Below are 14,707 nucleotides of genomic sequence, written 5' to 3' on the forward strand. Positions count from 1 at the left end.
TTGAACTATTAATTAGTTTAATTAATTCAAATACTAGTTTTCATAATAATATTTTATTTTTATTAGTAAGTGCATATTTTAAGTAATTTCTTATTATATGCCAAGCATGATATGAATTTGCATTATATTTTTGCAATAAAAGTATTTAAGATTTAATTGGTTTTATTTATAATTCCAATTATTAAATAAAGATGAGTAAGAATATTGTTGGTGTACTTAACTCAAGAGAAATGTTTTCAATTATTTATTCATTAAATTTTGAAAAACCGGCTAAGTGAATCATAGAATATTAAGCATTACACCATGACTTAAGATTAGAATTTAAAGAGACCTATTGAGAATAGATTTCTTGTAGGCTTTGAGCATCAGGAGGATTAGCACTGCTATTCCGATTCAGAGATAAGGTTAAACGACAGGCTTTGCCTAGACAGGTGGGCTTACTTTCCAAATGTATGATTGAGTTATTAAGCTCTAAATATTTTATGAAATGAAAACTGTTTATCCAATAAATATTTTTGTGCACTCTGCTCTGTTTAAGGCTCGCATAAGTTAATCGATCGAGGTTCTCTTATGACCTAACACGTTGTTTGAGAATTGTGTACACCTATTAGCTGACTCGGTGGGTTGATCTCCATCGGGCACTAATCATGTATGAGGCGTTATAAGGGTGCTCGACGGGATGTGTTCCGGAGCATTGGGTCCCAAATGGGAGCTTGGCTGGGTTACGCCCTCAGTCCAAGTAAAGCAGGAGTAATGGATCCGTCGGTGGCTAAAAGGTCCGGGATCACAGCGAGTAACGGAAAGGGAGTGTGACAATTGCGCGCAATATAATAAAATGTTTTAACATGCTTAGAAGTTATTTTTGTTTTAAAACCTTCTAAGTCATGTAAAGTATAATTGGATAAACTGCTCTTATGATTATGAAATGTTTATAAAAATGCTAGCCCACTAAGTACATTAGTACTTAGCCCAAAATTACTTTCAAATGTTTTCAGGTTGATTGGTCGGTGCTGACGGAGCAGAGCTGAGGCTAGGGTTCAACTCCGTATTTTGTCTTCCGCTGTTGCACTAGCTTTTATTTGTCTTTTGTTTCTCCAACTTAAGACTTTTATGTTAAATTCTGAATTATGTTTTATCGAGATTAAACTCTCAACTTCTAGTTCTATGTTATTTAACGTTGGTTATCGGAAGCATGAAACTGAACTTATGATCCTAAGACTTAGAATGTTGTTGATTGATTAGTATCACCTGATTTTTGTCTTTCTTCACTCAAATGGTGATACCCGATTTTTATCCTATTATTTGAATTCCACAAGGTTCTTTCCTTGTTTATTTCTATGACTTTAGTCGCACCTCGATTATAGTTTATTTCTTCAAGAATTGGGGTGTGACAGCTAATTACCGACGGCAAATGCTAATTACCGACGGCAAATGCCGTCGGTAATTAATTTTATTTTTTTTATTTTTTTTTAATTTTTTTTTAATTTTTTTTAATTTTTTTTAATTTTTTTTCATTTTTTTTTCTTTCATTTATCATCTAATAAATTGATCAAAGATAAAAATACAAAAACATTGAAATCAAATATATATTGAAATACAAGTGAAAATTTAAACATTGATTATTACTAATCTAAGATTATTACTAAGAATTCAAGATTCTTAGTAAGAATCTTATAATTATAACCTAAGAATGTTAGTTTGATTAGTGATTCACTCATCAATCATCACTAATCCAAGATTATTACTAAGAATTCAAGATTCTTAGTAAGAATCTTATAATTATAACTTAAGAATGTTAATTTGATTAGTGATTCACTCATCAATCATCACTAATCCAAAATTATTACTAAGAATTCAAGATTCTTAGTAAGAATCTTATAATTATAACTTAAGAATGTTAATTTGATTAGTGATTCATTCATCAATCATCACTAATCTAATATTATTACTAAGCATTCAAGATTATTAGTAAGAAACTTATAATTATAACTTAATAATGTTAATTTGATTAGTGATTCACTCATCAATCAACACTAATCTAATATTATTACTAAGAATTCAAGATTATTGGTAAAAATCTTATAATTATAACTTAAGAATGTTAATTTGATTAGTGATTCACTCATCAATCAACACTAATCTAATATTATTACTAAGAATTCAAGATTCTTGGTAAAAATCTTATAATTATAACTTAAGAATGTTAATTTGATTAGTGATTCACTCATCAATCAACACTAATCTAATATTATTACTAAGAATTCAAGATTCTTAGTAAGAATCTTATAATTATAACTTAAGAATGTTAATTTGATTAGTGATTCACTCATCAATCATCATTAATCCAAGATTATTACTAAGAATTCAAGATTCTTAGTAAGAATCTTATAATTATAACTTAAGAATGTTAATTTGATTAGTGTTTCACTCATCAATCATCACTAATCCAAGATTATTACTAAGAATTCAAGATTCTTAGTAAGAATCTTATAATTATAACTTAAGAATGTTAGATTGATTAGTGATTCACTCATCAATCATCACTAACCCAAGATTATTACTAAGAATTCAAGATTCTTAGTAAGAATCTTATAATTATAACTTAAGAATGTTAATTTGATTAGTGATTCACTCATCAATCATCACTAATCCAAGATTATTACTAAGAATTCAAGATTCTTAGTAAGAATCTTATAATTATAACTTAAGAATGTTAATTTGATTAGTGATTCACTCATCAATCATCACTAATCCAAGATTATTACTAAGAATTCAAGATTCTTAGTAAGAATCTTATAATTATAACTTAAGAATGTTAATTTGATTAGTGATTCACTCATCAATCATCACTAATCTAATATTATTACTAAGAATTCAAGATTCTTATTAAGTAACTTATAATTATAACTTAAGAATATTAATTTGATTAGTGATTCACTCATCAATCAACACTAAGGTTATGAATGGTGTATAAACTAGATTGATAAAAAAAAAAAAAAAATCAAAAATTAATAATAAATTAATTAATAAATATTTTTCCGACATAAAAATAAGAACGGAAACGAGCCCAATCCGTAATTAACAACATTTTTTGTATATCATCTCGACATATTCTAAGGTTATGAATATATATGATATTGTATATTGAAGTAGACTTTATATGAATTAATAGATACTATATATATCAATAATACGAGTGTTCTGTACTGGTGACCATTCGAAAAGAACTTCAAGGTTAAGCGTGCTTGACTTAGAGCACAACTAAGATGGGTGACCGACTGGGAAGTTCGTCTAAATTATGCAATACTGTATAAATACCGAAATAAATTGTGGATATACAATAAAATAAATAAATAAATAAAATAAATAAATAAATAAAATAAATTTAAAAAAATAAATTAAAAAATATTACCGAGGGCAAATGCCGTCGGTAATGCCGTCGGTAATTACCGACGGCATTTTGCCCTCGGTAATATCGTGAACAACTCCGGCGTGTGCGCCACCACCGTCCGGTGGAAATTACCGACGGTGATCTCGCCGCCGCTAATTACCGACGGCAAACGCCGTCGGTAATTTTCCGGCAAGTCTCCGCCATTCAACGGCGGTATTTAACGGCGGAAATGCCGGCGGCTTCGCCGCCGTTAATTGCCGGCGGCGGCCGATCGCCGTCGGTAATGGCGTTGCCGACGAACCGTTTAGCGACGGCGAGTTGCTGCCGGTAACGCCGCCGGTAACACTATTTACCGGCGGCCGTCTTTTGTTACCGACGGCATTTCGCCGTCGGTAATCAACGATTTTTTTGTAGTGATATATTTAAATATATTTGAAATAAATAGGTTCTTATTGTTTGAAATTTTATCGAGATTATTAACTAATTATTGTTTGATATTTTATTTGTTTATATACATATTTTATAGATTTAAACAAATTCGAGAAATTAGTTGATATTATTATATGGGTTTAGGACGAGAATAAGTATTAAAATAATCACATATCTAATAGGAAAATGGAATACTCCTGTGTGGCATCACCATATTTTTGCATTTTTATTTATCCTAATTCTCTAAACATTTTCATATTTATTCATTCTTATTTATCTAAATCTTCTCATCGAACATTGATTTTTTTATGAGATTTCACCAAAATAAAATCTATATTGAAAGATGTTCTTACTCTCCAAATCAAAAACCCACATTTAATTGGTGAAGTGATTGAGATTAATACAATTTAAATTGCAATAAAAGTTGATCAAATTTATTTAGTTGAATAAAAAATTATTTAATTTTTTAAAAAATAAATACTTGTGATTAAATAAATTATTTCTTCATTTTAATTTGGTCATGAAATAAGATATTTTGCATAAATTTTTCATGAAGATTGATTTTTTATGAAAATTTACCAATTGAAATACTAAATAAATTGATATGATATAATTTGAATATCACATCAATTTTCTCAAGCCTTAGACGAGATGATTCTCACAACTTAGTTATAGTCTTTCAAACTTCAAGTAAGATGATTATCACGAATCAGTTTTATTCTTTCAAACTTCAAACGAAATGATGCTTGAAACTCAGTTATGATATTTTAAGCTCTAAATAAGATGATGCACAAGTGGTGATTTTTTAAGCTCTATACAAGATGATATTTAGAAGTTAGTTATAATCTCACAAGCTTCAGATTATATAATCTCACAAGTCAGCCCTGGTCTTTCAAGCTCATGATGAAAATGATGTTTAGAAGTGAATTATGATATTTAAAGCATCAGATAATGATGTTCAAACAATTGACGCATTCAGGCATAGTATTTTAGGGTCTAGACGAGATAATGCTCAAAAGTCAGATATCGTCTTTCGAGTTCTTGGTGATCATGAGATGAGATGATGCTTAGATGAAAAAAGAGATCTTAAATTAATTCTTATCCATCAATATATTAAAAATGTATAAAATTTATATAAACGGGTATTTTTACTATTTTAACAAAAAGTTAACATTTAATTGACAAATATAATTAAGATTAATATAATGTAAATTCTATTACATCAAACTAAATAATTAAAAATTAATTATATTATACAAAAATAATATAAATAATTTAAATTATAATTTAAAATCCCGTCGAATTTCGACGGGTTATACACTAGTTTTTGATTAAATGTTGTGGTAAATGCTAACGCAGACCAACTCGGAACCAGATTCAAGTCCAAGGAATGCACCAGAATTGGTATGATTTCTTTCACACGTAAATTATTATTTTTTATATAAATTACGCAAGTAAATTAAATTAAGATATTTAAAGACCGCACGACGGTGGACTCAAACTTTGAACCTCGGGCCTTGGACATTAACCACTTACCACTGGACCAACGGATGCACGCAATTAAAGTTTATTTTAGTGCATGATGTGTTGACTCAACATTTCTTGGGCAGGCGAATTCGAAGTCGGACAAACTTAACAACAGATTAGCGGTATGTCTTCTCAAATAAGTAGTTTTATGCACATTGAGTTACTTAATTAGCATGCAATTAACTATTTATGTGCAGATCCGTCAAAGGTCGTATGTTGAAATGAGGGCCTTTACGGATAGATGGAAGAAGGCAGTGGAGGACGACGAATGTTGGGTCGATCCATTTAAACACAATCTCAATTAACCAACTATATCCCTATGCATATACAAAACAGAAGAAAACACAACAACAACAACACACCAGATTCTTTTCTTACTGAAGAGCTCCAAGCCTAATTAAAGCTATTTTAGTCTTTACCAGGTGCTGCTATAGATTCAACACTCTACAATTGAAATACCCTCCCCTCTCTCTCATTTTTCTTCTTTTTTTTCTTTGTATATCCTCTAATGTTTCGAGGCCCATTTTTTATTTTTGTTTTATTCTTTTACGAGCGAATTGGAAATATATAGTCTAGCTCCTCATTGTCCCTAGATTCTCAATAATAATTCTTCATTTCTCCCCATAATAATTCGAGCCCCCAATGGATTGGACGAAAAACATCTTATCAATTAAGTTGTGCTTCGTTATCGTAATCTTGCTATTATGCTTACAATTATATATATAGGGCTACGGTATAAACATTTCTTAACATATAAAATATGAACTAGTTAAAATGTATGAATTTTATTTAGAACACCTATGAATTTGGTGTAAATGTATGAATTGAAAAAAATAAATTTTTTGCTACCTATGAGATTCGAACTCGAAACCATGAATTCATCCAATAAGATGATAAATCAACCGTAGATCTTAATGATATAAGGGCTGAAAATGGTTCATATTTTATATTTTAAAAAGTGTTTTTATTTTATCTCACCTAGAGAGAGAATGGATCCAGAGAGAATGGATCCATAGAGAATCACATATATTTTAAGAATAAAGAATTAATCTTAGTCTTTAGATTTATTAGATCTAGCGGTCTATATCATTTCCGTCATTTATGTCATTAACTTATTTAATTATGCAATTAATTATGTTTAAGGCTCAATCCAAAACAAATCTCTTTATTTTCGGTAGTTTTAACCGATATCATTGAATCTTTTTAATTCTTCTTCTTTTTATTTTTAACTAGTGGATAACCCGTCGAAATTCGACGGAAATCATTTGATATTATAATTTATAAGAAAAAAAAACATAAAATCATTTCATAATATATTTATAAATTTTAGAGATTTTTCACTCAAAAAAAGTGTTAATATGAGATGTCAAACTTTATAATAGAAATCGAAATTCGACGGGAAATTTGATGTTATAGTTTATAAAAAAAAGAGTGAACCTCCCTTTCATAATATATTTATAAATGATGAATATTATTCAATAAAATAAGTGTTAACATGACATATATATGTCTACGTTGCGAAATGTATTTTTAAAAAAATTATTTGACATACACTACTATTTGCCACCCATATCCGTGACCCGCGGATACCCGCCACCCGTCGAATATTCGTCACCCGTTACCCGTCGAATACCTGCCACCGACTATCCGTTGGATACCCGCCGAGGCTTGAGAGATAGGGGCACTGCTGCTTCTTGGCGTAGACATCATGCAACCAACCACCCAACAAATGCAATTAACCACTCAAAAAATGTAATAAACTATCCAACAAATAAATCACCACGAAACTATGGCAAATTTTAGAGAAATTTTCAACTTCTTGTACACTACTATTTTCTACCCATACCCACGACATGTGGATATCCGCCACCCGTCGAGTATCCACCAACCCACTACCCATCAAATACCCGTCACCCGTTACTCGTCGGATACCTGCCACCAACTATGTCGGATACCCGCCGAGGCTTGAGAGATTTATAACTCATACTAATTTAAGATAGGAATATTAAATAACAACATATTAACAAACTAAAAAAGAAGTGAAAATAATATAGAGCAATGCGAAAACATAATAAATGTTCGATTTATTATAATCATGTATGGCTAATAATAATACCAAAACAAAACATCCTAATTAATAATAATATCACGAATTATTATAGCTATAATTCTTATTATTATTATCACCAATTAAATAGGATGACCCACTTGATCTTTGATTGTGTTCGAGGAGTTGTCACTTTCCCACTTATTGTTGTATTTCTTTTTTCCAAAATAACTTTGGAATAATTATAAAAATGATGTTTTCTCTAGCAGGACTAATTATGAGATAGATGCATGATATAAATTGAAATTTTACTATTTTTTGAGCAGCCCATAACTCATCGAACACTATAATATACTTAAAATATATACTGAATCACAAATATTTAGTAAAATAGCGATAAATATTAATTGAATAATAGAATAATTGAGGAATCAAAGTAATAATCAATTACATTAAAAAGTAAAAGAAAAAAACACAGCTTAAATTAAAAAATTCTCATTTGCGATTCTAGAGAATGTTAAAATCACCCTAGCAAAGTTGTCTTTCTGCATCAAAGAAAAACAATCATTAGTAGTATAATTTAGTCTACATGAATTAATTGTATAACTCAAAACTTTTATAAACATAGATGCCAACCAACAGATTGATAAATCAATCTAATGTAAAAAAAATTCAATCATCTCTAACTGCCAACTACTGTTGATACGTTCTCATTTATTGTGAGATAGAAGCAAATAACCAACTAAACATTAACCAACACAGCTTTGTTCTTACGCTAATGGAATAAATGACCGAAACCCAGCAACATAAAAAGAAGCTAATTGAATAATTGCACATAAGCTTTACAGAAAAGGTTCAAAACCAGGGGCACGCCTGTCCATTAGGAGACGTACAATGTATTCTCTCGGCATATTAGGAAGTTGCCTGGCAAAGATGTTTTTCAATCCTATCAGCCTGTAAAAGTACACACAAGGTTATTGAATCAAGCTCTGATTTCCTTGTGAGAAAACACACAACAATTCGAGTTTAGCAGATGCCACAACCTAAAGGAACATAGACCAAATTTTCAATTCCATCAAACATAAACATAATAAGGTTTGAGAGAGAGAGAGATAGCAGCAGAAGTAATTACCAGATCATGTGTTTATCAACACCATCATTGGACATGCATACAAATTTGAGGCTTCCTGCTTCTTCCTACAAATTTTGGGAAAATGTCACCCGCATAAATTGCACACTTGGTTTGGATGGGGAAGGGGGATGCATGAAGAAATTAAAGAAGACCATCTATAAATAAGAAAAACATAAATTTAAAGTACAGACCATGGTCCAACCTATCAAGAAAATCAGTAGTGAGTAGAGCATAGTTATGCTAACTGAAACTGTTGAAAGAATCAAAATCCACATCATCACTATAACATCACCTCAAAATCCAAATCACATGCTACATCCAAGATCTGATCAAACACCCACAATAATAATCCAACAAAAATTAACACTAATTCTTGCATTCATTTGGACAACAATCTTATACTATTAAAACAACGATCATACACCTTAAAGCACAGAAAAATTAATCAAAACAGAAAATCCAAACTGAAGAACTAATCACAACTGATATCAAGATCTACGCATCCAAATCCACAATTCGACCTTATCCACAATAAAAAAATTCAAACTTTTTGATACAAACGATGACGAATCAATTGCCTTCCCCCAATTAAGAGCCAACAGTCCTTGTTGGTGCTGTGCTTTGGACAAACTTGTTTGAGTTTAAAATGTCATGGATTGCAGTAAAACAAAACAATATCTCATTATATTCCTCTCCAAATGTAGAGCACACAGATGCATCATTTGCAACAAAACGAAAACTTACACCGTCATTTCATAAATTATGATCAAAACACAAATGCAACAAATAAGGGATTAGATTAAAATTGTGGTGATTAATGCAGCGAAAGTTTTTAGCTTACACCATACAGATGCCCATTTACTGATGCACCTAATTAGTTAATCTCCAACAGAAATATCGATAAATTCAGTAGCTATAATAGTAGAGCCAATAAAGGATTTGAACCCATCCAATTCAGTAACATAAAGAAAAGGGAATATGAAGTGGAAACACCAGAAAACAATCTGTTGACATAACTGAAAATGAGGGTGAGAGAATTCGGAGAACTTACAGTTGAAGTGAGAATAGAAGTGGGCGACTGCAACACAGCGGCTGGCGAGCGGCGGTTCTGGACCAGGCACCTAGAATCAAAAATCTGGAAAAAAGAAGAAAAATAAGAAGGTATTGCCGCGTTAATGCAAAAGAAAAGAAAGACAACAAAAGAAGAAGAAGGTTACCTTGCGATTGCTGCATTGTTAATTATTCAAACTAATGAATTTATAGATGAAAATTTAGGGTTTAAGTTTCCTTTGATAAAATTCTTTCCAAAAAAAATTCTTTCTAAAGTTTATAACCATTCTATATTTACATAATTTGCAGCAAGCAAAAATTAATTAACATAAAAATCTAGGGTTTAAGTTTCCATTGTTAAACATCTTTCCAAAATTTGTTCAATCTAAAATAATAATCATTCCATATTTAAAATAGTCAAACATTTAATACTTACCATAGGGAGAAGGGAGGTGGCAGATCGATTTCTGGTTTTCTGGTGGTGGGAGGGGAATATCGGCGGCCATGGCTGCCGTGGTCGCCAAAAATCGCAAAGAGGCGGTGAGGGTTTCGGGATCTAGGGGCGCGGCGATTCGCGCCGAAAATCACAAAGAGCCGGAAATTGCAAAGAGGCGCCCTTCGCCGGACCTCGAATCAGAAGGTGGAACTGTGGAAGGGGCAGATCTCATCGCTGCGAATCGCGGTGGAATGCGGCCGGTGAGTCGAATCGCCGGGGGAGGGAGGGGAAAATGGAAGTGGCATCGGAGAAGGTGGAAGAGCAGATCTCTAGCGGGCGCGCCCTTCGCCGGACCTCGAATCAGAAGGTGGAACTGTGGAAGGGGCAGATCTCATCGTTGCGAATCGCGGTGGAATGCGGCCGGTGAGTCGAATTGCCGGGGGAGGGAGGGGAAAATGGAGGCGGCATCGGAGAAGGTGGAAGAGCAAATCTCTAGCGGGCGGTGAAAGGTGGCAGATCGCGGCTGCGGCCGGTGAGTCGAATCGCCGGCAGAGGGAGGGGAAAATGGAGGTGGCATCGGCCGGTGGGTCGAATCGTCGCGGAGAGGGAAATGGAGGTGGTGGTCGACGCAGAGAAAGGAAGAGAAGACAATATGATTTTACAATGTTTAACTTAATTAAATAATATATATAAAATAATAATAATTGATGTGGAATTATATTGCCACGTCAGCGATAGAGAATTGAGCTAGAGGCTCTAGAATTGTAGGGATTTTAAATCTTGAATTCTCATATATGCCACGTAGGAGAGTGAATTAAGGAGAGGCCAGGAATCACTAATCGTATTATATATTGATGTGTTATCAGTATTTCAATATTTCATTATTTTTAAGTGTTTGACCGAATCTTTTTAATCATTCATTCATTAATTAATATGAATACAATACATGTATTATTTTGAAAAAAATTAATGAATAATTTATTTTATCATATATTCAACAAATGTAGCACGTTTTTTTAGTTTAATATTATGATTTATTTTATCACATAGTAAGTTAGATGTTCGCTATTTTCTTACGTATATTTGTATTATTTTGTGTTAAATATTTTATGTTAATGAAGAAATTTGATTATTTTATTTAGATGTTCGTAATTTTATTACGATTGTTCGGAAAATTCTATGTTAAATAATTCATGTCATCAAGAAAATTCGAATACTTTTTTTAGGTATTCGTAAATTTTTTATGCTTGTTCGAAATATTTGATGTTAAATATTTTATGTGACCAAGAAAAATTCAAATATTTTATTTAGATATTCGTAAATTTTTTACAATTTGTTCGAAATTATTTAGATGTTCGTGTTACGAATATTTAATATAAAACAATATGAATAAGCGTAAAAAAATTCCAAATATCTAAATAAAATATTGTAAATTTTTCTTGGTCACATAAAATATTGAGTAAAATTTTGAAGTAGCCAAAATGAAGCATAAAACACAATTTATGGCCACACATTGAAAAAACACAAAATTTGGCCATATTTATTGATTTGGACGTTTTTACCCTTAATGAGGCAGACCGGGTAGGATCAGGCATGCGGGTCGCGTGCCGGGTCGGGTTAGGCACTTATGGCACTATTAGTGCCATAAGTGCCAAGATTTTACTTTGGTTTTATTTTGGATTTCCGTTGGCACTATTAGTGCCATAAGTGCCCAAATGACCATTTTACTTCGATTTTATTTTGGATTTTTGTTGGCACTTATGGCACTATTAGTGCTATAAGTGCCATACGTGTAGCACAAATACAGAAACAACAACATCATTTAAACCCTAAATGAAACATCTAAACCCTAAATGGATAATCTAAACCCTAAATGGAACATCTAAACCTCAAATGGATAATCTAAACCCTAACTGGAATATCTAAACCCTAGGGGGAAGTGTGCACTTATGGCACTAATAGTGCCATAAGTGCCATACGTGCAGCACAGATCAGATCAGATCAGATCTGTGAATGGCTGAAATCGAAGGAAGCGGAGATCAGATCTACCGATGGAGGAGGCGGCGCAACAATCAGATCAGATCCACCACCGCCACCTCATCAGATCAGATCTGCCGCCGCCGCCTACAGATCAGATCAGATCTGCCGACACCTGGTGCTCCTCCACCGCCGTCCTCCCCAACGGCACCGTCCTCCAGACCGGCGATTACAACGACGGCGATCGCGCCGCCCGACTCTACAAGCCCTACGCTGCCGCTGACGCCTCCTGCAACTGGCGGGAGATCAACCCCGCCCTCGCCCTGCGCTGCTGGTACGCCACCAACCACATCCTCCCCGACGGTCGGCTCATCATCGTCGGCGGCCGCCACCAGTTCAGCTGCGAGTTCTACCCGAGGAGATCGGAAGCCGAGAGGCCGCGCAACCTGCCATTTCTGGAGAGAGAGAGAGGGATCGGAGATGAGAAAGAGAGAGGAGAGATGGAGAAGGGTAGAATAGTCATGACATACAAAAAATGGCCAAAATTTATGTTTTTTCAAATGGTGGACAAAATTTGATGTTGTATGTTGAATAGGGCCATTCGGCCCTATTGTTTCTAAAATATTTGTTGAGATTTAAAAACGGCAAAAAAAAAAAAATGAACTAAAAATATGGGATATGAAATTTATGTACCTAATTATCAAGATTCGGTCAACCCTTTTAAGTGGGACGGTTACAATAAAAAAGCTAATTATCAACTTAACCTTTTTATAAATATTCGAATTAATTGACAAAAATATCGTAACCGTCCGATCTTCTATATCAAAGGGTGGATATTAATTCTTCATTCTCTAAAAAAGATGGATTCTCCATGGATCCATACCCTATAAACACATTTTTTTGTATAAAATAAAATAGAAATCATTTTCAGCCCTTAGATTATCAAGATCTACGGTTAATTCATCACCTTGTTGGATGAATTCAGGTCCTGAGTTCGAATCTCAAATGTAGCGAAAATTTTATTTTTCGCAATTCATACCTTTATGCAGTGAATTCATACGTGTTCAACATAAAATTCATACATTTTATGCGTTTTTATATTATACAAAAAATGTATTTTTATTCTAGCTTACCCCTATAAAAGAACCACTAAATAAAATAAGAATGGAGAACCATTTTCAGTCATTCGATCATCAAGATCTTGTTGGATGAATGCAGATCCTGGGTTCGAATCCTGAAGGGAGCAACTTTTTTTATTTTTTTGAGTGCATTAATTTTAACAGCGAATGCATTAATTTTTACAATGGATGCATTAGATTTGATGGTTTTCACGTTCTCACAAATAATATAGTTCTCTCTAAAACCACACCATATATATATATATATATATATATATAGGGTAAAGATCTATAGAGAATCCCCTTAGTATAGAGATTAAAGAATTAATCTTAACCATCAATTCAGTCATAATTCACGGTCAAGATTGCACCCCTTCTCTCATTAATATCATTTTAAAATTTTCTGAATAATCAAAATTTATTGTTGAAAATTCGCTAAGGGGTATAATTGGTGCTTCTTCTATTTACTAAACATGCAAACCGAAATTAACGCCGGTAATTAATCATTTACCACTCCAAGAAACGAATCTCAAACCCTACAGAGACATAATATTGACTCTCCATCTACAGTAGCGGCGAGTGAATTTGGACAGTGATTGCTTCAGTTTTTCGACGTTGAATATCGTATACGCCTACGGCATCGCCGCCCTCAACTCTGTATTTTGTCTTCCGCTGTTGCACTAGATCTTATTGTCTTCTGTTTCTCTAACTTAAGACTTTTATGTGAAATTCTATATTATGTTTCTTATCGAGCTTAGACTCTCAACTTCTAGCTCTATGTTATTCAACGTTGGTTATCAGAAGCATGAAACCAAACTCGCCGCCCTCCTCCTTCTCTCATCCGCTCGTTTCCTCGAAAACCAAATGTTTGTGAGTATTCGATCATCTTCTGTTCGATCTATCGCCGTGGGAAACTCTCCTCGATGAAGCTCTCTCTCTCGATCTGATTTGATTGGTCTTGATCTGGTAAGTTTTACGATTACTAATTTGGTGCATTTTGAGGGTTTTAGATTACTAATTAGGTTTTTGCCTGCTGGGGTTCTCGAGGACTTGAACAAAAAGGTTCTCGATTCCCTTATCAAATCCTCTTACTTGTCTCATAGATACATTCCCTGGCACATACTGAATGGTCTAGTGAGGTCCGTAGCATCACTTATTCTAGAGATGCCACTTCTGTACCCATTGCCTATCGTGTCACGCTTTACGGAAGTGATGCAGAGATCTTCAGAGAAGCAACGGGCAACGCTTCAGTTAGCGACACAAGCTATGGGGGTCCTGTGCAAAAGGCAGAAGCAATGGCATTTCATGGAGCTTATGCTCGCCTTGGCCTGGGACTTCATCTTTATCATCAAGACTTGGAATAATTTATCTATGTTCATCTTAGTTGTGTTGATGTATTTCAACAGCTACTTGCTTCTATATGTAATCCACTTGGCAAATAATCATCATGGCACATTCGTAATATATTAATTTAATTTAAGTTATTGTTCAGAACTTATTGTGTGATATTCATTACTGAATAATATTTATTCAGAACTTATTCATAACTTAATAGCAGTTATTCGAAAGGTACACTAGATTATTCAGAAGTCAGAACTTA

The 14,707-nt window shown here is 33.2% G+C and overlaps 2 protein-coding genes and 1 long non-coding RNA gene across 3 annotated transcripts in view; 2 read left to right on the plus strand and 1 right to left on the minus strand.

Moving 5' to 3' along the window:
• LOC131023687 (uncharacterized) overlaps nt 1-6,035 on the plus strand; it is a 35,183-nt gene extending 29,148 nt beyond the window's left edge. Inside the window, exons 13-15 of the mRNA XM_057953252.1 lie at nt 5,180-5,224; nt 5,431-5,469; nt 5,545-6,035. Of these exons, the coding sequence (XP_057809235.1) occupies nt 5,180-5,224; nt 5,431-5,469; nt 5,545-5,652 (192 nt within the window). The 3' untranslated portion in view covers nt 5,653-6,035. The remainder of the gene's footprint in view (nt 1-5,179; nt 5,225-5,430; nt 5,470-5,544) is intronic.
• A 2,166-nt stretch (nt 6,036-8,201) lies between these two features.
• On the minus strand, nt 8,202-9,096 carry LOC131023707 (uncharacterized). Its single transcript, XR_009101497.1, has 2 exons — nt 8,527-9,096; nt 8,202-8,348 (listed from the first exon to the last, which is right to left on the minus strand). It is a non-coding gene; the product is annotated as an uncharacterized LOC131023707 (long non-coding RNA).
• A 984-nt stretch (nt 9,097-10,080) lies between these two features.
• Nucleotides 10,081-14,471, plus strand: LOC131023108 (DNA repair RAD52-like protein 1, mitochondrial). The gene is made up of 2 exons (XM_057952652.1): nt 10,081-10,272; nt 14,211-14,471. The coding sequence occupies exons 1-2, from the start codon at nt 10,081-10,083 to the stop codon at nt 14,469-14,471; spliced, it is 453 nt and encodes a 150-aa protein (XP_057808635.1).
• The last annotated feature ends 236 nt before the right edge of the window (nt 14,472-14,707 follow it).

This window comes from Salvia miltiorrhiza, chromosome 4 (genome assembly GCF_028751815.1).
Source record: "Salvia miltiorrhiza cultivar Shanhuang (shh) chromosome 4, IMPLAD_Smil_shh, whole genome shotgun sequence".
Classification (NCBI taxonomy): Eukaryota; Viridiplantae; Streptophyta; class Magnoliopsida; order Lamiales; family Lamiaceae; genus Salvia; species Salvia miltiorrhiza.

What these genes read in the sequence shown, in the direction of transcription:
- LOC131023108 (XM_057952652.1), top strand. Translation starts at nt 10,081, where the DNA reads ATGGCTGCCGTGGTCGCCAAAAATCGCAAAGAGGCGGTGAGGGTTTCG. An exon ending in ATCGCGGTGGAATGCGGCCG is followed by an intron (nt 10,273 to 14,210) that starts GTGAGTCGAATC and finishes CTTGTCTCATAG; the next exon opens with ATACATTCCCTGGCACATAC.